The following is a 21393-nucleotide window of genomic DNA, read 5'->3' as shown; positions in this document are numbered from 1 at the left end:
CCTGGCGCTGGGATTCAGTCCCTGCATGGGTCTAGCAGAGGGACTTCTCCAGAATGTCGACGGGAAGCCGGAGAGCAGAAAACGTCAGTGGTGCAGGAGGTGGTGGCAGAGAACACAAAACTTCAGGAAATGTACTTCAGGCTTCGTCCTGTGTCCACCATCCCATGGTTCCTGTAGTTGATGGGGAACGGGGAGAAGTGAGCTTCAGTGCAAGCTTTGCTGCTGACCCTTCACTGAGCCTCCTGCGGGACGGTCAGTCTGGGACAGCCACCGGCATCCCCGGCCCCTCCACCACATCGTGTATGACGGCCTGTGTTAAAGCCCATCCTCATCAGACAGTACTGGGGCTTCAGTGAAGTGGGCCTGCGTCCCTTCTGCACCTTGTACCATAGCAAGGAATGTTTCTCCAGAGGAGAGCTCGGAGAAAGTGACGTGAATTGTCTGCCCATCTCACTGCAGAGCCATGGGTTGCTGCAGACACCAGCAGTAACTTCCTAATCTCCGGCTTCACCTCTGCCTGTGGGGCCACGTCCATTCTCCTGGTGAGGCTTCACGTCGAGGGCTGGGGAATGCTGTGGAATTTTTCATCCACCATTCTGGATGCTGAGGAAACTCCTGTCATCCCTCTAGACCCAGTGGCTCAAAAAAGAGACATTATCAGAAGGGTGTAGAGGGCAAGAAGGTGAGGGAAGGGGGGTGGTGGGGGAACGGAGGGTGGAGAGGTAATGGGGTTGTGGTGGGTGGAACAGCTGCCAATATCTGTAATTAAGATGCCCGGCTTCGCAACTGCCAACAACAGTTTCCTGAGCATCTCTACAGTGGGGAACTTGCAGCATCTCCAGCGACATCTGGTTAAGGATTTGGACAGGACCCTCGATCAGAACTGTAGTCCCGGCTTCTTCTGCCAGTCACAGTTGTTCTTTCTTCCTCCCTCCTTTGCTGTGCATGCTGCTCGATGTTTGCGGCCCGTGTCGGCTGCCTGAATGAGGTGTGTTTGTGTGTGTGTGTGTTGCCTCGTTGTCCTTTTGCTGACGCAGGAAGTCCATTGTATTTTGATCCACAGGGCATCGCCCAGGTTATGATACAGTCCTTTCAGTTATCTTCATGCACCCTGTCCAACGCACAGCTTCAGGATGTAAGTTGCTCTATCCTCGTGTGTGAGTGGATGGTTTGTCGTGTATCTGTGTCTGCCTGTGTGTACTGTGTGTTGCATGCTCTCAGCTCCAGCGGTGGTGCAGTTCAGGTGCCGGGTCTGCCCCTCAGTTGCACCTGATGCCTCCTTTTGGAAATGCTGAAGTTTGCCCTGGCTGCCTTCTGCACAATGTCATCACCGTGCTTCACCCTCTGGGTGAGAGCAGTCACTCCAGTGCTGCAACACCGTGCTCCCCCTTACTGCAACTGGCAAATCTAAATAAAAACTGAGAATGTTGGAAATGCATAACAGGCTGGGCAGTGTCTGTGGAGAGAGAAACACGTCAGCGACCTTTCATCTTTATAAGCATCTCGTTAACATTCAACCCCATCATCAACAATCACTGACCAGAAACTCAGCCTGACCAGCCACATAAACCCGCGGCTACAAGTGCAGGTCAGAGGCTGGGTGTCCTGTCACGTGGATTTCCCCAAGGCCGTTGCAGTGTCCACAAGGCAGAGGTCAGGAGTGTGGATGGAACACCCTGCCATTACCGCCACAACTCCCCTACCACTTCAGGGCGAAGCAGCCCACTTGATTGGCACCCCATTCACAGCCCAACCATTCGTTCCTCCACCAGTGGCCTGGGTAAGTGCAGATGCAGCAACAGCCAAGTAACTCACACATTCACCACCTTGATGTTTTTCTGTCGTTGATGCTGTAGTGCAGGGCATGCTGTCTACAGAAAGCCCTGCGATACTCACCTGGGCTGGTCAGTAGCATGTCCCAAACCCTTGACCAGTGTCACCAAGAATCAGCAGGCATATGGGAACACCACCACTGGCAGCTTCCCCCCCCCCCACCATCCTGATTTGGAAAGATATCACCCATCCTTCGCTGTGGCTGGAAATCTAGGATTGCAGCACTTTGAGAAAGTGGCTCACCACAATCTTCTCCAGGGCAACTACAGATGAGCAGTAAAAGCTGGCCTTGCCAGCAGTGCCCACATCCTGAAAAATAAATGACCAAAGGAGGTATTTTTGAGTGTTTCAGTACGTTGGATACAAAACTTGTTGAAGACAAGTTTTTCACTGTACCTCAGTACATGTGACAGTAATAAACCAATTCACTAACCTGTTTTTTTCTAGTGAGAGATCTAGAACAAAGAACCTTCAAATGACAGCAGGCTACTGGGGAGTAAAGTGGAATTCTCGCTCCCTTCGAGTCACAGAGCAATACAGCATGGGTACAGGCCCTTCAGCCCAACCAGTCCATGCTGACCATGGTACCCACCCAGCTAGCCCAAATTTCCTGCATTCAGCCCATCTCCCTCTAAGCCCTGCCCCTCCATGTACCTATCCAAATGCTTCTTAAATGATACTATTGTACCTTCCTCAACCACTTCCCGTTCCATATACTCACCACCCTCTGCATGAAAAAGTTGCCCCTCAGGTCCCTTTTAAATCTTTCCCCTCTCACCCTAAATTTGTGGTGCTGGGGGACAGTTGAAGCCCTTAAAAACTGAGAGCAGTAAAAATGTTATTGGGTTACAGGATCAGAGGTTGTAGAACAAAGGGAGGGGTTACACAGCATCCCTCTGTTGCTTTCTTTAGTGCCTTCAGTAGTACAAATGCCCAAGACAATTCAAAGGTGGTAATGGGAAGATAAACAAAGGCTGAGTGGTGGGAGATAGAAAGTGTTGCTGTTGTTTGGGGCAAGCTAGCTTTTCTGCCCAGCCACTGGGCAGAGTGTTAAAGCTGGCAGTCACTGCAGATATCTGCTCACTGCAGATATCGTGTCCAAATCTATTGCCCTAGTGGTGAGCACATTGTCATTCCAGGGTAGGAACAAGAAGAAGCTTGTCCTGTGTTTACGCCATGAATGTTCCTGGCCAGGTTCCCTCACCCCTCATAAATGTGGATATGGAATCTATCCCACAAATCCAAAGCAAAACTCTTCAGGTGTTGGGAATCTAAAATACAAACACGGAGAGCTGGAACTGTTGATAAGATCAGGCAGCACAGAGAGAGCAACAGCGTTAACTTCTCAGGTTGAGATCATTGAGCTGGAACTAACTCTCCACAGATGTTGCCTGGCCCTTAAACAACTGGCCGAGCCTCCCTTGGCATGTGTCTGTGTGTGTTGCTGCACTTCTAGCCCAGTGGGCTTGGTCACATCATTAGAGTGGGGTTGGTAGAACACTCAGCTTTGGTTCAGGAAACTGCTGAGCTTCCTGTAGGGTGCTGCAACCCTCCACTGCACCTCTGCACATAAAGATGTCCCTCCCTTAGGTATGGAGGTTTTGGAGAGGGTGCAAGAGGTTCACCAGCATATTGCCTAAATTCGAGTGTTAGCCACAAGGAGAGGTTGGAGGGACTTGGATTGTTTTCTCTGGAGCATCAGAGGCTGAGGGGAAACCCGATGGGAGAGGTGTAGATAGAGTCTTTTTCCCAGGGTGCAGATGTCAAATACTAGAGGGCATAAGTTTGTGACAGATGGGAAGTTTAAAGGAGATTTATGAGGCAAAATTTTTTATCACAGAGAGTGGTGGGTGCCTGGAACGCGCTGCCAGGGTTGGTGGTGGAAGCAGATACAATGTCAATGTTCAAGAGGCATTGAAACAGGCACATGAAAAGGCAGGAAATGGAGGGATATAGACCATGTGCAGACAGATGGGATTAGTTTAAATTGGCATCATGATCAGCACAGCCAGTGTGGGCCGAAGGGCCTGTTCTTGTACCGTTCTGTGTTCTAAAGTGTGCAGGTGTAGTGTGATTTCTGCATGGCACGGTTCCCAGCATTTGCAGCTTTTTGTTTCTCAGACAGGTTTCTCAAGTTGAGCAAAAACAACTGATTGCAAATTTCCTCAGATTAGCAGGAGATTTCAGAACGTTAGTTCTTAAACGTTCTGTGACTGCCTGCTGCTGTTATAGGCACAGACTACATCAGGGGAATGGGGTGTGCCATAATCAGTTAGCGGCAGGAGTGCAGTTAAAAGCACGTACAAATGCTTTTAATGCAGAAGTTGTGCATAAGTAAATGGGTGTTTCTTTTTCCAATCAATTCTAATAAATCCTAGTCCTTAGAAACATAGTGAAATATTTAGAAATGTGTGTGTGTGAACTGAGGTGGAATAAATATTCACCTCTGTTGTTGTAAAGCACTGACTGCAGCTTGTTACTGGATAATTCTGGGCAATAGAGTGCAATGATATTAAAGAATAAATATGTTCTATCAATCAAGGACTGAAGAAATTCAGCCGGAGGAATAGCTTGGACTCCTCCCTTTGAGTTTTCACTCACCTCTGGGGAGCAGAAAGAACGGTGGGAACGTGTGCAGGCTAATGTGATCAGGAGAATGCTGTCCATCTGGGGAGAGAGACGAGGGGGCCTTGTGTCCTGAGGCAGGGCCCTGTCCTGTGTAGGGTTCTCAATCCAATGATTCCTTCCCATTGGTCGAGAGTGTAGAAGATGGGATTCACTGGGGTCCGTCATGTTCTCCGTGGTTACAGCTGAGGGTAATGTTAGTTTTTCTGAATCGGTGTTTAATGATTGGAAACTGTGTGACCTGGTGCACCTATTGAGAGTAATTGTTGGTCAAGTATTGTCAGTATGTACTCCCTCACTGCATTGAATTCCTCACCACCACCCAACCCATCCCTTGTCATACAGCTTCCCTCTCTGTCCCCTCACTCCCTCTGCAGTCACCTGACCCTCGCTCCGCATCTTATCTCCCTGCATCCCTACCGCGACCCCTGACTTCCCAGCAACCTCTCGTTATGTTCCAGCTTTCACTATTCTTGTGGTATTGCTCATTGTCATTTTGATCATGTTATCATATTCAGCCCCCAGACCTCCTAAATGTAGCCCATTGCACACGTAGGTTTATTGAGTTGTGAAGATAGAACTGCAGACTGTGTGTGTGTTAGGTTTGATGTTAGCTTTCAACGCACCATTACCAGTGTCCTGGATTATACCGTAAGCAGACACTTTTAATTAGCTCGAGTGGAAAATGTAACATTGCTCCTTAACAACTCTTGCCTTTGTCAGGTTCTGCTGGGAGGAAATTTGAAGCCAGGTGGTATTTTGCTGTGATGGTTATTATATGATGGGAATAACTGGAGAGGAATGGATAGTTTGTCAGTAGGTGATTAACTGTGTATGAACAAGTGTGCCCTCTACACCCTGCCGTCCTGAGCTCTCCCATACAATGATGGGGATGTCTTTCACCAGTGGCCCCTGATCTGCAGGCTGCCCAGTTGCAATCCAGCGGAGAATATTTTTCTCCTTTTCCTAATGTTTGCACCGTGGCACTGTGTGGGTGGATGATAAATGCTCACAAGGACTTGTTGACCATCAGCAGTGCTGTGTCAGTGAGGCTGCTCTGTCCTGAACCCTGTATGTGCATGGAGACCTGACAACTGCTTTTGGACATTCACACTTACCCTGCCTTTGGAGTTAATGTGCTGAGGGTGTCTGGTGCAGAACAGTGTGTGAGAGTTGACCAGAGAAATGTGGAATGCACTGGTAGAAAAGTTATAGATTTATCCAGAGTCAGATGTGGAGAGGGTAGTTTCCTGCTCAAGACTCTCGCTGCTGGAAACAATCTGAGGAGGTGATTTACTGTCGTGAGTGTTCCGGTCGACAATAAAGAGCATGGGCTCATCATGCTGTTTGCCTTATCGCCAGTCCATTAAATAAGCCCAATAACGTCCCTGGTGTAGGAATCACTGCCAAGAATAAACATAGTACCATATTCAGCTTTCTCTGACCAGGATAGCACTGTCTCTGACCCAGCGATGATGTTTATTGATGACCTGTACCATTATTTTGCTGTTTTATATCTGTGTATGGCTGCTGTGTGACTTTGTATGTTGTTCCCTCCCTGTGCATCTCACCATGGCTCATCAGGAGCAGGAGTTCCTGCAGAAACAGCAACAGGAGTTGGATGGAGCACTGAAGAAAATTATCCACCAACACAAGCTGGAGCTTGCCACCATTGAACGGGAGTGTTTGAACAACAAGCAGCAGATGATGCGAGGTGAGACCTAACGTCGCCCTGGGAAGTGAGGCCCTGATTTGTAATTGTGCCTGGGGTGGGATGGATGAGCTGAGAGGAGAGGAATACAGCAGGTTTTACTGAACTGGACCATTGACAATGTGGCCCATTGGACTTCTCTGCTGTTGACTGTGTGTGAGAGGACACAGTCAGGTACATTGTCTTTAGAGGTACATCCAAGGAGCTATCATTGGGTGCCACAGTTGTGCTGGATTTGACTTTTGGGATCATATTGGGGGGGTTCGTATGGCACGATCGAGGGATGTGAACTATGCTTTTGTCTGTTGCTGTTCAGCTAAGGAGGCGGCGATATGGGAGGTGGAGGAACGTCATCTCCAGGAGAAGCACCAGCTCCTGAAGCAGCAGCTGAAGGACCAGTACTTCATGCAGAGGCACCAGCTCCTGAAACGGCACGAGAAGGTCAGCCTGTGCTGTTCACTCTGCTGCTGGCTTTCAGCACCAGCCAGGCTCACACTGCCATTGATTCCTGCATGTTTTTTACTTCCAGAAGTGTACCCATTGGTGAAGTTTGCAATGACAGAATACAGAACATGAATACCTTGGCATTTACTCTGGCTTAAAGACTTTTATCAGCATGACATCAATCTTTATTTCACATCATTTTTTGAGCGGTCTAAGTTTTGCACATGTTCAGTGTGAGCTTTTGCAGACTATTACTGGCTGAGTTAGAGTCCCAAACTGCTGTGGTACAAGTTTCCCCCTTTCACTTTCCTCCTCCTGACCTTTGTGCCCATCATAGAAATGAGAGGAGTCTCTTTATCTCCTCAGGCCTGTACCATCATTCTGTAAGATCATGGCTGATGTGTGACCTACCTGCATACACCTGACAGTCGGAAAGTGAAGGGCAGGTTAACAAAAATCTGTCCATCTCAATATAATATTGATTGTTCATCTGAAATAAAATACCTCTTATAGAGGAGAGCTCCAAACTTCAGCTACTCTCTGTTTCCAAACTCTGCTAATCAATGCTATGTCACATTCTACCTTAACAGTTCCCCTTAAGTTCTTAAAAAGTTCATCCTAATCAGCCATTACCCTTTTAAAGTAAAGGGAATACATTCCTAGCTAAAAATTTGACCTTTGGAGTCCAAATATTGACCCTACACAGCCTCAAACTCTCAAATGGCTCCCAGTGCTCCAGATGTGGTCTAATCTCCCCTCCTGTTCCTTAGTCGTTCCTCTCTACCCTCCTTGTACTTGTCCTGACACCTGTTTCCCACAAAGAGTTGCATCTCCTGCCACGGTTTTGCGCCCTGTGGCCCAATCCCCATACTTTCTTTGTTAACAGGAAATGGAGCAGATGCAGAGGTACAACCAACGTCTTATTGAGGAGCTGAAGAATCGACAGACCCAGGAGAGAGCCAGGTTGCCCAAAATCCAACGCAGCGATGCCAAGACCCGCATGGCCATGTTCAAAAAGAGTCTGCGCATTGGCTCCTCCAGTTCACCTGAACAGGATCGGGAGAAGATTAAGCAGGTGAGGTTCCAGGATGTTCTCCAGTCTGAGGCACCTGCTTCTCCCACTGGCAGATGCTCCTGATCACCACTAGGTGGGGAAATGATGCCAATCAGAGGGAATATGAGGGACCAGGAGAGGAGAGGAGGGCTTCTGGTGGGAAAGAGATGGTGTGAGGAGGGATTTGGAAAGAGGTATGGAAGGTCATGGCTTACAGGACAGGACAGTGTTGGACTGGGATGACTGCCACAATTACTTCCCAGGCAGACAGCCAATTTCATTGGCCCTCTGTACCTGTGAGTTCAGTGTCATGCAGGCAGGGCCCTGTGCTCCTGAAATTCTTGTCTTTGCACTGTACTGCTGCCACAAAACAACAAATTTCACCACATACAAGTCAGTGATTCTGATTCTTAAACAGCCCAGACAGTCAGGCCCACGAGACTCCTGCTGTGGAAGTTACAAATGGCTTGATAGATTTTTAGTCTCCAATGCTCAAAAGCTTTGAGAGCTATTGGAATATTAGAGTGAAAAAGCTAGAAAAAATATAAAATAATGACTAAAGCCCATAAAACACAGAAACAGAACATACAAAATAAGTTTGCAAGTTAATTACAAGAAAATAACTTTCTGCTTTGTAAAATAAAAGAAAGCGATGGAGGGTGAGCAGCAGGGGATCGGTGCTGGGAGCCCGGTGTGTGATGTGTATTACTGGCGTGGATGTGATTAGCAAGTGTGTGTATGACGTGAACATTGATGGTGCTGTGGACAGGGAAGGTTGTGCAAGGCTACAGCAGGATGTAGATCAGGTGGAAAGTTGAGCCGAGCGTTGGCAGACGGAATTCAATCCTGACAAATGTGAGGCGATGCATTTTGAGGTCAAATAGGGGTAGGACATACACAGTAAATGGTAGGGTGCTCTAAGGAATATTGATGAATAGAGAGATCTTGGGGTTCAAGTCCATAGTTCCTTGAAAGTGTCGATGCATGTAGATATAGTGAAGAAGGCATATGTTATGCTTGCCTTCATAGGTCAGGACATAGCAGATAAGAGGTGATGTTATGTTGCAAGTTTACAAGTGGTTAGAATACACCTAGAGTATCATCTGCAGTCCTGGTCACCACACTACAGGAAGGATGTGGTCGTGCTGGGGTTAGGAGAGAGGAGATTCACCAGGAAGTTGCCTAGATTGAAGGACCTTAGTTATGGGGAGAGACTGGATAGGCTGAGCTTGTTTTCCCTGGAGCAAAGGAGGCTGACAGGTGACCTGATAGAAATATATAAAATTATGAGGGGGATAATAGGGTAGATAATCAGAGGCTTTTCCCCATGGTAGGGGTATTAAAAACAAAAGGTTATAGGCTTAAAGTGAAGTGAAGGCGTCTTAACGGAGATTTGATAGGTAAGTTTTTACACAGTGTGGTTGGTATCTGGAATGTGCTGCCAGTGGTGGAATCAGATACACTCAGTGCGTTTAAGAGACATTTAGACAGACACTTAAACAGGCAAGGTATAGAAGGACCCGGGACATTCTCTCTTCTCCCCCTCCCATCTGGCGGAAGTTACAAAAGCCTGAAAGCACGTACCACCAGGCTCAAGGACAGCTTCTATCCCACCGTTATAAGACTATTGAACTGTTCCCTAGTACAATAAAATGGACTCTTGACCTCACAATCTATCTCGTTATGACCTTGCACCTTATTGTCTGCCTGCACTGCACTTCCTCTGCAGCTGGGACACTTTACTCCGCGTTCTGTGTTGTACTTTGTACTACTTCAGTGCACTGTGTAATGAGTTGATATGCATGAACAGTGTGCAAGACCAGTTTTACACTGTACCTCGGGAGTGGGGGTCAGGTGGGACCCGGGGGCAGGTGGTGGGTCCAGGTGGGACCCAGGGGCAGGGGTGGGCAGGACCCGGGGACGGGGGTGGGGGGGGGGAGTTGGGGGTGTGCGGGTGGGACCCGGGAGCAAGTGGTGAGTCCGGGTGGGACCTGCAGCCGGGGTCAGGTGGAACCCGTGGGCGGGTAGTGAGTCTGGGGTGTGCAGGTGGGACCCGGGGGTGGGTGGTGAGTCCGGGTGGGACCTGGGGACGGGGGTGGGCAGGACCCGGGGATGGGTGGGACCTGGGGGAGATGCGGGTGGGACCGGGGGGGGGGGGGGGGGTGGTGGGCGAGCGGGTGGGACCCAGGGGCGGGTGGTGAGTCCAGGTGGGACCCACGGCTGGGGTCAGGTGGAACCCACAGCTAAGCTGTCCGGAGGAGGTGTAACTAGCAGGAGGTGAAGGGGAGGGAAACATAAATAGAACTGCGGGATAGCTGGAAATGTGAAATAACCCAGGAATGCCAGCAGACCCGGGACTGAACACATGGCAAGCCGGAGGATGCAATGAGTTGCTGAGCTTATTGATCCACTAACAGTGGGTTCATCTCCACTGTTAGTATCAGCAGCTGGTGGCCACTGAACAACAGCAGCTCTCACTTGTACACAGTCAAATGTACCATGACATTACCAGGTGTTTGACTGAGTCCCAGTGCAAGGAGTTGACAGCTTGGTCACAGAGAACCATCACGGGGGGATGGGAATTAGGGAGGAGAAAGCTGGAAGGAAAGAAGATTGGAGTTGGAGCAAGAGTTGAAGGCAGAGCTACAACTGATGGGTACAGAAATGGGGAGAGTACAGTCCTCCAAATAAGGTGCTTGTGGAGTGGTGGGGGCACAGTTCTGGGGCCCAAGGAGCTCCCAGAGGGCATCTTATAGGCATGAATACAGAGCGTTTGGAGAATGTTGCATTGATGATACCAGCTAGCACGGTGCACACAGGCAGGTCCGAGCCAGCCCCACCTCTACCTCTGGAGATCTACAGGTACTCACCCACACTTTCTCTGGCAGTTTGCCAGCCAGGAGGAGAAGAGGCAGAAAAATGAGAGACTGCAGCAGCACCAGAAACACGAGAACCAGATGAGGGATCTGCAGCTCCAGTGTGATGCCAACATCCGGGAGTTACAGCAGCTCCAGGTAAGATCCCCAAACACTTCCCTTCACAATACCTTCATTCCGGAGCCTTGGATTCCTTCACGTACACCCACCCCCGGTGCTTATCAACCTGGAACTGCAGATTCTTAGTAAAGATAAAGTTTATTCAATTGAGACAAATCTGCTTCCCATAATATTCCTACATCCATAACCCACCCCCACCCCCACCCCCCACGGCCTGCCTTTTCCCCATCCCCGCCGATCCACTATCTCCCCATCCCCATATCCCCCCCAACCCACCGTCTCCCCCACACCCACCTTCTCACCACCCCCACCCTCACCCACCCAACTCGCCCACCCCTAAGCTGAGGGAGTCTCTGCCCAAACTTTCTCACTCCACCCTCAGCCTCCTGCAGTGAGCCTGTTCATTGCATTGCGTGACTTCCGTTAGGTTGCGCTTTGTTAGTGGGGTGGTGGACAACGTGTGTGACCCAGGGGCCTGGACCCTGACTGTTTGTTTCATCCCCTTGCCTGCTGGCAGAATGAGAAGTGTCACTTGCTGATCGAACACGAGACCCACAAACTGAAGGAGGTGGATGAGGAGCACTGTCAGGAGCTAAAGGAATGGAGAGACAAGCTCAGGCCCAGGAAGAAGGTACCAAAAGTTTACACGATGTTTATTTTGCTGGAACCTTTCAGAGGAATGCAGATGATTGGGAGGATGAGTTCCAGCACTGAATACTCTCAGTATGGGTGTCCTCTCTCTCTCCGAACACCAGAGGAAGCCTCCCTCTACCCCTGCAGGCAGCCTCTTGTCCAGCTGTCCCTGTGTCCAAATAAAGAGCGACTGAGACACAGGAGACTGCATATGCTGGAATCTGGAGCAAAAAACAAACCGCTGGAGGAACTGAGCAGGTTGAGCAGCGTCTGTGGGGGGAGAGGAATTGCTGACGTCTCAGGTCGAGACCCTGCCTCAGGACAGGTTTGTGTCCAGATAATTCTGGAACAAATGAATGCCAATTGGGAATGTGCAGCCACAATTTCCAGATGGCTGGGGAAGGAAAGGTGTGGAGCAAACTGAGAGCTCTTGGCCAGTGAACCTGTGGGTGTCTCAGACTCCACTCCCCAACGGCCAGGGTGAGCTGCTGCCGAACCTGCTTCACTAACTGACCCAATTTCATTTCAGGCTTTAGAGGAAGAATTTGCTCGCAAGCTACAGGAGCAAGAAGTCTTCTTCAGGATGAGCGGGGAGTCAGAATGCCTCAACCCATCGGCACAGAGCCGTATCTCCAAGTTCTACCCCGTCCCAAGCCTGCACTCCACGGGCTCCTAACCACTGGCTGTCCTGGTAATCTTCCTCTTTCAGTATAACAGATACATGTAGTAGTGCTGATCCAGTAACCCACAGCAAGGGCTCTGGCTGCCTCTTTACCACCTTGGTTTGAAGACAATCAGCATGTGAGTGACTGCTTGGATTGAAATCTCTCACCTTATGGGACTGCTCATGTTGAGAGGCCCTGGATAAATTGTGTGACTTCATTTGCTGCCAATCTGATGAACAAGCCTTTGGTGTGGTTGTATCACACGTGGCTCCACTCGATTCACCTGTAACACTCTTCACTGCCCTGTAACCACAGGGAGAGGAGCTGCTGGCCTGCACTGAGCCACAGCAGCTCTCCGAGATATGTGCTGCACACCGGTGGGCAGCGTGTGATGGGACCCCTGGGAATGGGCTATCACAGGGCTCAGTGCATGTCTGGTGGCTTCCATCAGTTTAAGGCTTCAGTTTGTGTTCAAGATTTCTGCATCATTCTGAGCAAACTAAGAGAACCTGGGGCTTTAAGAGTCCCTCACCTGTGACTAGCATTTATTCCAGTCAGTTACTTGCACAGTTGGAATTGAGGTGCTGAGGAGCTCCTCCGGGACAAGGTACCTGCCTGCGGCCGAGCACTGCTCAGTGCTGAGTGGTGTGGACAGAAGGCGTTGGCGCTGGGTGGGGGCCCCCAGACAGGTGACAGGTTCGTGCAGGACCTGTGTCAACATTTACAAGTGTGGGTGATGGTGGTGTAAGGCAGTTCAGCACTAAACACAGACTCTCCGGAACCTGCTCCGCCTTGTGAAATGGGACGAGCTTCCTGATGACATCAGCACCCCAAACCCCACATGTAGTCTGTGCACCCACCAACTGTCTGTCAGCATGGGGTCCCTTACAGTCTGTGCACCTACCGGCTGTCTGTCATCATGGGGTCCCTTACAGTCTGTGCACCCTCCGACTGTCCGTCATCATGGGGTCCCTTACAGTCTGCACCTTCCGACTGTCTGTCATCATGGGGTCCCTTACAGTCTGCACCCTCCGACTGTCTGTCATCATGGGGTCCCTTACAGTCTGCACCCTCCGACTGTCTGTCATCATGGGGTCCCTTACAGTCTGTGCACCCACCGACTGTCTGTCAGCATGGGGTCCTTTACAGTTAGTGTCCAAATGGATTTCAGTCAACTCCTGGTAAAAGTGAAGCTGTGTGCTGCGTCCCCTGTGAGGTGGGGGAGAGGCAGGGGGCAGGGTGTCTGGTACAGAGTGAGGCAGGGATGGGGTTGCCGGCAGGGCTGAGGCAGTAGAGAAGCACTGGGATAGCCAAGTGTCACTGCGGCTCGTGGTTCGCAAGGTCATGGTTTCAGCTCCACTACATTTAATTAACTAACCTAGACTTCATTATTAAACTATCATTTGATTTAACTAAAGGATCATCATTCCACTAAACTAAATCACCATCACTTCATTTTCTTATTCAGTCATTTGTGGGACGTAAACATTGCCGGCAAGAGCAGCATTTATTGCCCACCCCTAACTGCACGTCTTCAGCTGCTCCTCCTCCTGCAGAAGGGGCTCCCACCTGCCATTGCTGATGATGTTGCCATTTCACCTGTTGCCTTTGTTGTTGGTGGGAGAGGTCGTGGCCTGGGAGTGGCCGCGGTGGGTAACCGCCGCGCACGGTTCACTCTGCAGCCACTGTGTGCCGGTGCTGGAGGGAGAGAATGTTTGAGGTGGTGGATGGTGTGCCAGTCACTTTACCTAAATCATCATCACTACAGTACATTTGACTAAGTAGCCATCACTGAGTAATAACATAACCATCACTACATTATTAAACCATCACTCGATTTGGTGGTCAGTGAATTGCTAAATAACCGTGACAGCGTACAAAGTAAATGAGTTTGAGGTGCTTTGAAGGATGTCTGATGTGATGAAGTCCTTCATTTCTGTTCACAGGACAGAGGGGGCTGAGGTTCGGCAGTTAAGTGAGTCCTGCCCTACCCCACGTTAGTTAACAACTCTACTTTTGCTTGAATGGAAGTTGCCCGTGGAGTTTCCGTGTGGTGTAAGCTTTAACGTGACCAACAACCCATCTGGTGCAGTCCCCAATGTCCATATCACCCCCGACCCTTCACCTCGGTGTGAGGGTTTACCTCTGACCCTTCACCTCAGTCTGTGGAAGAACCCATTGTGTGAGGAATTCACTACAGGTATTACCTACTCTATCACAGACACTATATGCCTAGGTTATTCTAATGGATGAAATGTTGTTCTGACGTATTTCTCCGTGTGTGGTAAAGTCGAGAGCTGTACACCCCTTCCCCTGGAGTGTGTGGGCTCTTGCTGAGTGGGAGAGTGTGAAGCTGCTGAGTTTAGATCTCCATGTACACATGTTAATCTGTGTGAATGATTTGGGACATTGGTACTGTAAAGGTGATCACACAAGGCATCTGATGGCAAGGAAACCATCTGGGCTCCCTTCCTGTACATGAAGAGCACAGTCCAACCCATCTCAGAATGGAGTCTTCTAAAGCTCTCACCACTGATGCACCTACGAGTTACCATCTGTGGCACACGTGTGGCAGTCCCACGTGTTTATGGTCAGATGCTACTCAAATGCCATCTGCCTCATGAGGACTCATTTTGCTGACCAGTCTGCCTCAGTGGTTTCCTTGCTCAGCACAAATGAAGTAGGATTAGTTACCATGGGGCCTTTCCAGATTTGAGGGAGAGAGAGAGAATTAAAGCTGAATACTGTTCCCATGCTCTGTCGTGCTGTTCCACTCACTACTCATACTTTGTACACCTCAGTCAGGACCCTCTCAGCCTCCTCCACTCCAAGGAAAACAAACCCAGTATCTCCTCACAACTGAAATGCTCCATCCCAGGCAACGGGCTGGTGAATCTCTCCAACACTATCCCAGCCTTCCTATAGAGTGCCGACCAGAACCGCACATGGGGCTCCAGCTGTGAGATGAGATGAGATTTCTTTATTAGTCACACATACATCGAAACACACAGTGAAATTCATCTTTTTGCGTAGTGTGTTCTGGGGGCAGCCCACAAGTGTCGCCACACTTGCGGCACCAACGTAGCATGCCCACAACTTCCTAACCTGTATGTCTTTGGAATGTGGGAGGAAACCGGAGCACCCGGAGGAAACCCACACAAGACATGGGGAGAACATACAAACTCCTTACAGACAGCAACTGGAATTGAACCTGGGTCGCTGGCGCTGTAAAGCGTTACGCTATAACTGCTACACTACTGTGGCTGCCTGTAGCCTGACATACTCTCCTTGCTGTTGTATTCCGTGCCCCCAAGTATCCCGTACGCTGCCTTCACCTGTCTACCTACCTGTGCTGCTGCCTTCAGGAATCCTTTGACGTACACCAAGCTGCCTTTGTCAGTACTTCCTAGGTGTGTGTCATTCATTGTGTGTGTCCCAGCTTATCAGTCACCCCATCCCTTCACACTTTTCAGGATTAAATTCCAACCTTCCTCTCTCTGCACATATTATCAACGTTGTTCTGTAGCCGAAGGTTCCTTTCCTTGCACCACCAATCTTCATGTCATCTGCAACCTTACTGCTCACACCCCCTATGTTCATACCCAGACAATAAACAGTCAGGGTCCCAGCACTGACCCCACTATACACCACTGATCACAGGTATCCATCTACAACACCTCTCAAGCAGCACTCTCTGCCTCCTATTACCAACCCAATTTTGGATCCAATTTGTCAAATTGCCTTGAATCCCCTGGGTTTTACCTTTTGGACTGGTCTCCCATATGGGACCTTGTCAGAGACCTTCAGTAAAGTTCAGGTAGACTACATCAACATACTGCCCTCATTGACGTGCTTGGTCACCTCATTGGAAAAAAATCAATCTAAGTATAGAGGAGCTTCACTCCATGTCCATCCTGTGCTGTCCCTGTACTTGGAATATGTGACAGGACAGTGTAGGGGGAGTTTTACTCTGTATCCAACCCATGCTGGGCCAGCTCTGGGAGTTCATAATGGGATAGTGTAGAGGGAGCTTCACTCTATATCTGACCCATGCATTCCATATCCTGTAAGTCTGTAACAGAACAATGTAGTGGGACCTTCACTTTGTACATAGAACAGTACAGCACAGTAACAGGCCCTTTGGTCCACAGTGTTGTGCTGAACCAATTACATGAGTAATAAAATGTCCAACTGAACTAATCCCCTCTGCCCACACAATGTCCACATCCGAGCATTTCCCTCACATTCATGAGCCTGTCTAAGAGCTTCTTGAATGCCCCTATCGTATCTGCCTCCACCACCACCCCAGGCACCCACCACTCTATGTATATAAAAAAAAGCCCCTATCACTTTAAATGCATGCCATTTAGACATTTCAACCCTGGGGAAAAGATACCGGCTTTCTACTCTATCTATGCTTCTCATAATCTTGTAAACCTCTATCAGGTCTCCCCTAAGCCCCCGCTGCTCCAGAGAAAACAACCCAAGTTTGTCCAACCTCTCCTCATAGCACATGGCCTCTAATCCAGGCAGCATCCTGGTAAACCTCTGCTGCACCCTCTCCAAAGCCTCCACATCCTTCCTGTAATGGGGCGACCAGAACTGAATGCAACACTCCAGATGCGGCCTAACTAAAGTTTTATAAAGCTACAGCATAACTTCCTAACTCTTGAACTCAGTGCCTCGACTAATGAAGGTAAGCATGCCCTATGCCTTCTTTACCACCCTATCAACCTGTGTAGCAACTTTCAGGGAGCTATGGACTTGGACCCCAAGATATCTCTGCTCATCAACACAGTTAAGGGTCCTGCCATTAACAATGTACTGTTTCTTTACATTGGATCTCTTAAGGTGCAACACTTCACATTTGGCCGGGTTAAGCACCATCTGCCATTTCTCCACCCATATCTGCAACTGCTCTGTATCCCACTGTATCCTTTGCCAGTCTTCTACACTACCCACAGCACCACCAGTCTTCGTATCATCTGCAAACTTACTAACCCACCCATCTACATTTTCATCCAGGTCATTTATATACATCACAAATAACAGAGGTCCCAGTACAGATCCCCGAGGAACACCACTCATCAAGACCTCCAGCTAGAATAAGTCCCATCGACCACTACCCTCTGTCTTCTACGGGAAAGTCAGTTCTGAATCCAAACAGCCAATTCACCCTGGATCCCATGCACCTTAATCTGTGTGAGCCTCCCATGAGGGACATAATCCTGACCCTACCCAGTAGTGTTTGATGGCATCGAGTTGAGTCAGGTTTACACTTGCTATTTTTCTCCCTCTCCTGGGAATATTTAATAGGACAGTATAGAGGACCTTTTCTCTCTACTAATCTGTGCAGATCCTGACTGGGAGTTCCTTTGCACCCCTATCCTCCCCAGTCACGAGAAATTAAAATAAAGTTTATCTTCCCTCTGCTGTAAAAATATGAACCTTTCCCCACTGACTGAATGCTGAGTACATTGAAATATGTTCTGGTCCATGTTGACTAGGCTTCACCTGTAGACGTGGAATAGGTTTCATTGACATAACAATTGCACCAAACAAAAGTTGAAGTGTGTTTTCAGAATGTTGGAAACTGGCTTCTGAACACTGTGTTTGTCATTTACAAGACAAAGCAAGTGTACTGTTGCAACATTTCCCACAAAAAGATCACGTGATCATCTCCACAGTATTGATACAGAATCTTGTTTTCCTTCTGAATTCTTGGCTGTTCAGGATCTGTATTCCCCTCCATCCTGCAGCTCGTCACTGAACTAAATCTAACATCAACCCCAACCAAACCAGAGGGTAAGATCATTGGTTAATCACATATCCTGCCTCCTGGGCTGCCAGGATGTTACTTAAACTGTCAACTAGTGTCTATATTTCTGATTGTAACTATAACACATGAAGGCTTTGCTACAGCTTTATATATTAAATGTTTTAATATCTAGGGCTTCCTTTGTTAAAACCATGAAGAAAACTTATTTATGTGGATATGATGTTCTACATAAAGTGATTATGAAACTTTATGTGGAAATATTTACAATTGTAAATAAAATGATTGCAAATGACCGATTTGTCTGCATGGTTTTATTTCTAAAGCCCTCACATTCTGCACTCTGTAGAAAATTCTCACAAGACTTTGTATGAGGAGAAGAGTGAACAAATGTCACTTTTCAAATCAAGTCAAGTTTATTGTAACATATACATGTATGCGTGGGCGCAGTGAAAAACTTCCTTCCATAGCATTAAAGACACAACATTCACAAGAAAACATGGAGTGTGTGAGGCATTGTACCAAGAATACAACATGGGTTCCTGAGATAACTAGCTCCTCATTCATTTTTAGTAGTTATTAAATGAAGGGCAACAAAATAAGCTGCAATTAAAACTCAACGGAACAATCCTTGCCGACAATGTTTGAGTTGACTGAGTGGAGACGAGACTGCAGATGCCGGAATCTGGAGCAACAAACGATCTGCCGGAGGAATTAAGTGGGTCGAGCAGCATCTGTGGGGGGAGTGGGAAAGGAACTGCTGAAGTTTTGGGTTGAAACCCTGCATCAGGAGACTAGTATACATCTGGGTTGACTAGTCGCTTGCATTCTTATTTAGTAATGTGGCGCAGGAGAGAACTGGAGTTGCAAATTTGTAATTGACTAAGTGGTTAAATGTAATTTTCTTGAATGCTGATGTGTCTGCTCACCAACAAAGCATATTCACTGTGAAACACGACACTGACTGGATGATGAGAGATGTATTCATTAAACCCCAAACACATTGCATAGCCAGAGAATATGTAGCACAGTTTTGGGTCAAGTGCGTCAAGGCTGCTGTTGAACCAGGTAGGTGGGGAGGAAGGATGGGACGCTCAGAGAGAAGGACGATTCTGGTGAGAAGGGGGTGGAGAGACACTAGATCTGGATAACAGGTCTTTGAACGGACAGTTAGATTTAGAGCTGCAGGGTTTCTGGGATGTGGACATCACCGGCTAGGCTGCTACTTTCTGCTCATCCCGAACTGAACCGAGCATCTTGCCAGCATAGTTTAAAGTCAGGCACAGTGCTGTGGTTCTGGCTTCCCACCTGGGTAAGGTGTTAAATTTCCTTCCCTGAAGGACATTAGTGAAGCTGATATTATTCCAGATTTATTGAATTTAAATCCTCCAGCAGTACACTAGGTAGATGAGCACCCAAAAAAAGGTTGAAGGCAGCAGGTATAGAATAGTCGTATCCAGATACAATTTTTTAAAAGCAGTTCCGGTCTTCTCTGCAGTTTCAGACTACACACAAAGGATAGAGAAAGTTGCACTAAGCTGAAAGCTGAGGCAGTGTACAAAAAGACAGGAATAATGAGGTTGGGACATACACGATGAATGGTAGGGTTCTTGGAAATAGTGAGGGACAGAGGGACAGAGGGACCTTGGTACATAGGTCCAAGGACCCCTGAAGGCAGGAATACATGTAGATAAGTTGGTGAAAGAGAAATACACAATACTGCCTTCATTAGATGGAGCAAAGACTGTAAGAGCAGGGTAGTTGTGTGCAGTCCTGGTCACTTCCTGTAGGAAGGAAGTGATTGTGCAGAGGAGTTTACTAGGAAGTTGCCTGGGATGAAGTGTTTCAGTTATGTGGAGAGGCTGGGTCTGTTCTCCTTAGAGTGGAGACCTGATTACATGTACAAAATTATTAGTGACGTAGATAAAGTGTCTTCTTGGCAAAGATATCTATAACCAGAGGGTATAGTTTTAAGATGGGAGGTTTAGAGGGGATTTGAGGAAGAATTTTTTCACAGAGGTGGCTGTTGAAGTCTGGAATGGACTGCCTGAGGGGATGGTAGAGGCAGGTAATTTAGTCATTGAGAAATGCTTGATGTAATCAAACCAACGAGCTGCCAGAGGTGGTGGGGTAGAGTCAGATACAATTACAATGTTTAAGTGACATTTGGACAGGTCCTTGGATAGGAAAGGGGTAGAGGCAACAGGCCCAATGCAGGCAAATTAGATTAGCAGAGATGGGCATCATGGTCGACATGGACAAGTTGGGCCAAAGGGCCCATTTCTCTGCTGTACAACTCTGACTCCAAGTCAACGTGTTTATTTTTCTAGAGTTCTGAGTGTTGGTAGAGTATTTGGATTTTCAGAAGACATTTGACAAGGTGCCACGTAAAAGGGTGCCCAAGATTGGGGAAAGGTGATGAGGTGGATTGAAGAGTGGTTATCAGAGTATACGAATGGGTCATTCTGAGGCTGGAAGGACGTAACCAGTGGACTGCTTCTTAGCCCTCAATCATTCGTGATTTATATTAATGACCTGAAGGAAGGGGCAGAGGGTAAGTGTTCCAGTTTGCAGACAACATGAAAATAGGTGGGAGGGGATGTTGCACTGAGGATATTTGGACTCTGTAAGATGTTACAGATGGGGTGAGTGAGTGGGTGAAAACCTGGCAAATAGAGTTTAAGGTGGGGTAGTGTGAGGCCATGCACTTCAGTAAGAGGAATTGAAAGGTGGATTACTTAAATGAAGGATTGCAAATGAGCAAGAAACAGGTTTAAATGTTCTTCTGCATGAATCGCAGAAATTTAGCAGGCAGGTGCAGCAAGTGGTCAGAAAGGCAGATGGCACATTGTCCTTTATTGCAAAGGGTTGGAGTTTGGAAGCAGGGGGGTTCGATGACAATTGTACCAGGTCTGGCGAGGCCACACCAGAGGACTGGGCACAGGTTTGTTGCCCTTACTGATGCAAGGACAAGGACAGACGAGATTCACCAGGCTGGGTGTTCTGTCAGCAGCGGTGCGCGGGAGGAGGTGGTCGGTGAACAGTGACAGAACCCCTGGTGCAGGGTGCACCCCCCACCCCCGCTGCCCCACACCCTGCCCCACACCCACCCCCACCCCCGCTGCTCCACACCCACCCCCACCCCCACCCCCCCTGCCCCACCCCCACCCCCGCTGCTCCACCCCCACCCCCGCTGCTCCACACCCACCCCCACCCCCCCCTGCCCCACCCCCACCCCCGCTGCTCCACACCCACCCCCACCCCCGCTGCCCCACACCCACCCCCACCCCCGCTGCCCCACCCCCGGCGCCCCACCCCCACCCCCGCTGCTCCACACCCACCCCCACCCCCGCTGCTCCACACCCACCCCCACCCCCCCTGCCCCACCCCCACCCCCGCTGCTCCACACCCACCCCCACCCCCGCTGCCCCACACCCACCCCCACCCCCGCTGCCCCACCCCCGGCGCCCCACCCCCACCCCCGCTGCTCCACACCCACCCCCACCCCCGCTGCTCCACACCCACCCCCACCCCCACCCCCGCTGCCCCACCCCCTGCCCCACACCCACCCCCACCCCCACCCCCGCTGCCCCACCCCCGGCGCCCCACCCCCACCCCCGCTGCCCCACCCCCGGCGCCCGGAACCCCGACTCCCC

General features: G+C 49.2%; 1 protein-coding gene across 3 annotated transcripts in view; it reads left to right on the top strand.

The window, feature by feature from the left end:
- LOC127576417 (STE20-like serine/threonine-protein kinase) overlaps positions 1-18032 on the top strand; it is a 103708-nt gene extending 85676 nt beyond the window's left edge. For 2 of the 3 annotated variants that reach the window (XM_052026930.1, XM_052026927.1), the window contains 6 exons: positions 6043-6172; positions 6486-6610; positions 7500-7688; positions 10556-10681; positions 11181-11294; positions 11826-18032. In XM_052026930.1, the coding sequence (XP_051882890.1) occupies positions 6043-6172; positions 6486-6610; positions 7500-7688; positions 10556-10681; positions 11181-11294; positions 11826-11972 (831 nt within the window). In that variant the 3' untranslated portion in view covers positions 11973-18032. The remainder of the gene's footprint in view (positions 1-6042; positions 6173-6485; positions 6611-7499; positions 7689-10555; positions 10682-11180; positions 11295-11825) is intronic. The other variant, XM_052026929.1, reaches the window with a different exon arrangement.
- The last annotated feature ends 3361 nt before the right edge of the window (positions 18033-21393 follow it).

The sequence above is a fragment of the Pristis pectinata genome, chromosome 12 (genome assembly GCF_009764475.1).
Source record: "Pristis pectinata isolate sPriPec2 chromosome 12, sPriPec2.1.pri, whole genome shotgun sequence".
NCBI classification, from domain to species: Eukaryota; Metazoa; Chordata; class Chondrichthyes; order Rhinopristiformes; family Pristidae; genus Pristis; species Pristis pectinata.
Note: the sequence above shows the minus strand (reverse complement) of the source record. Positions and strands in the feature narration are given on the sequence as shown.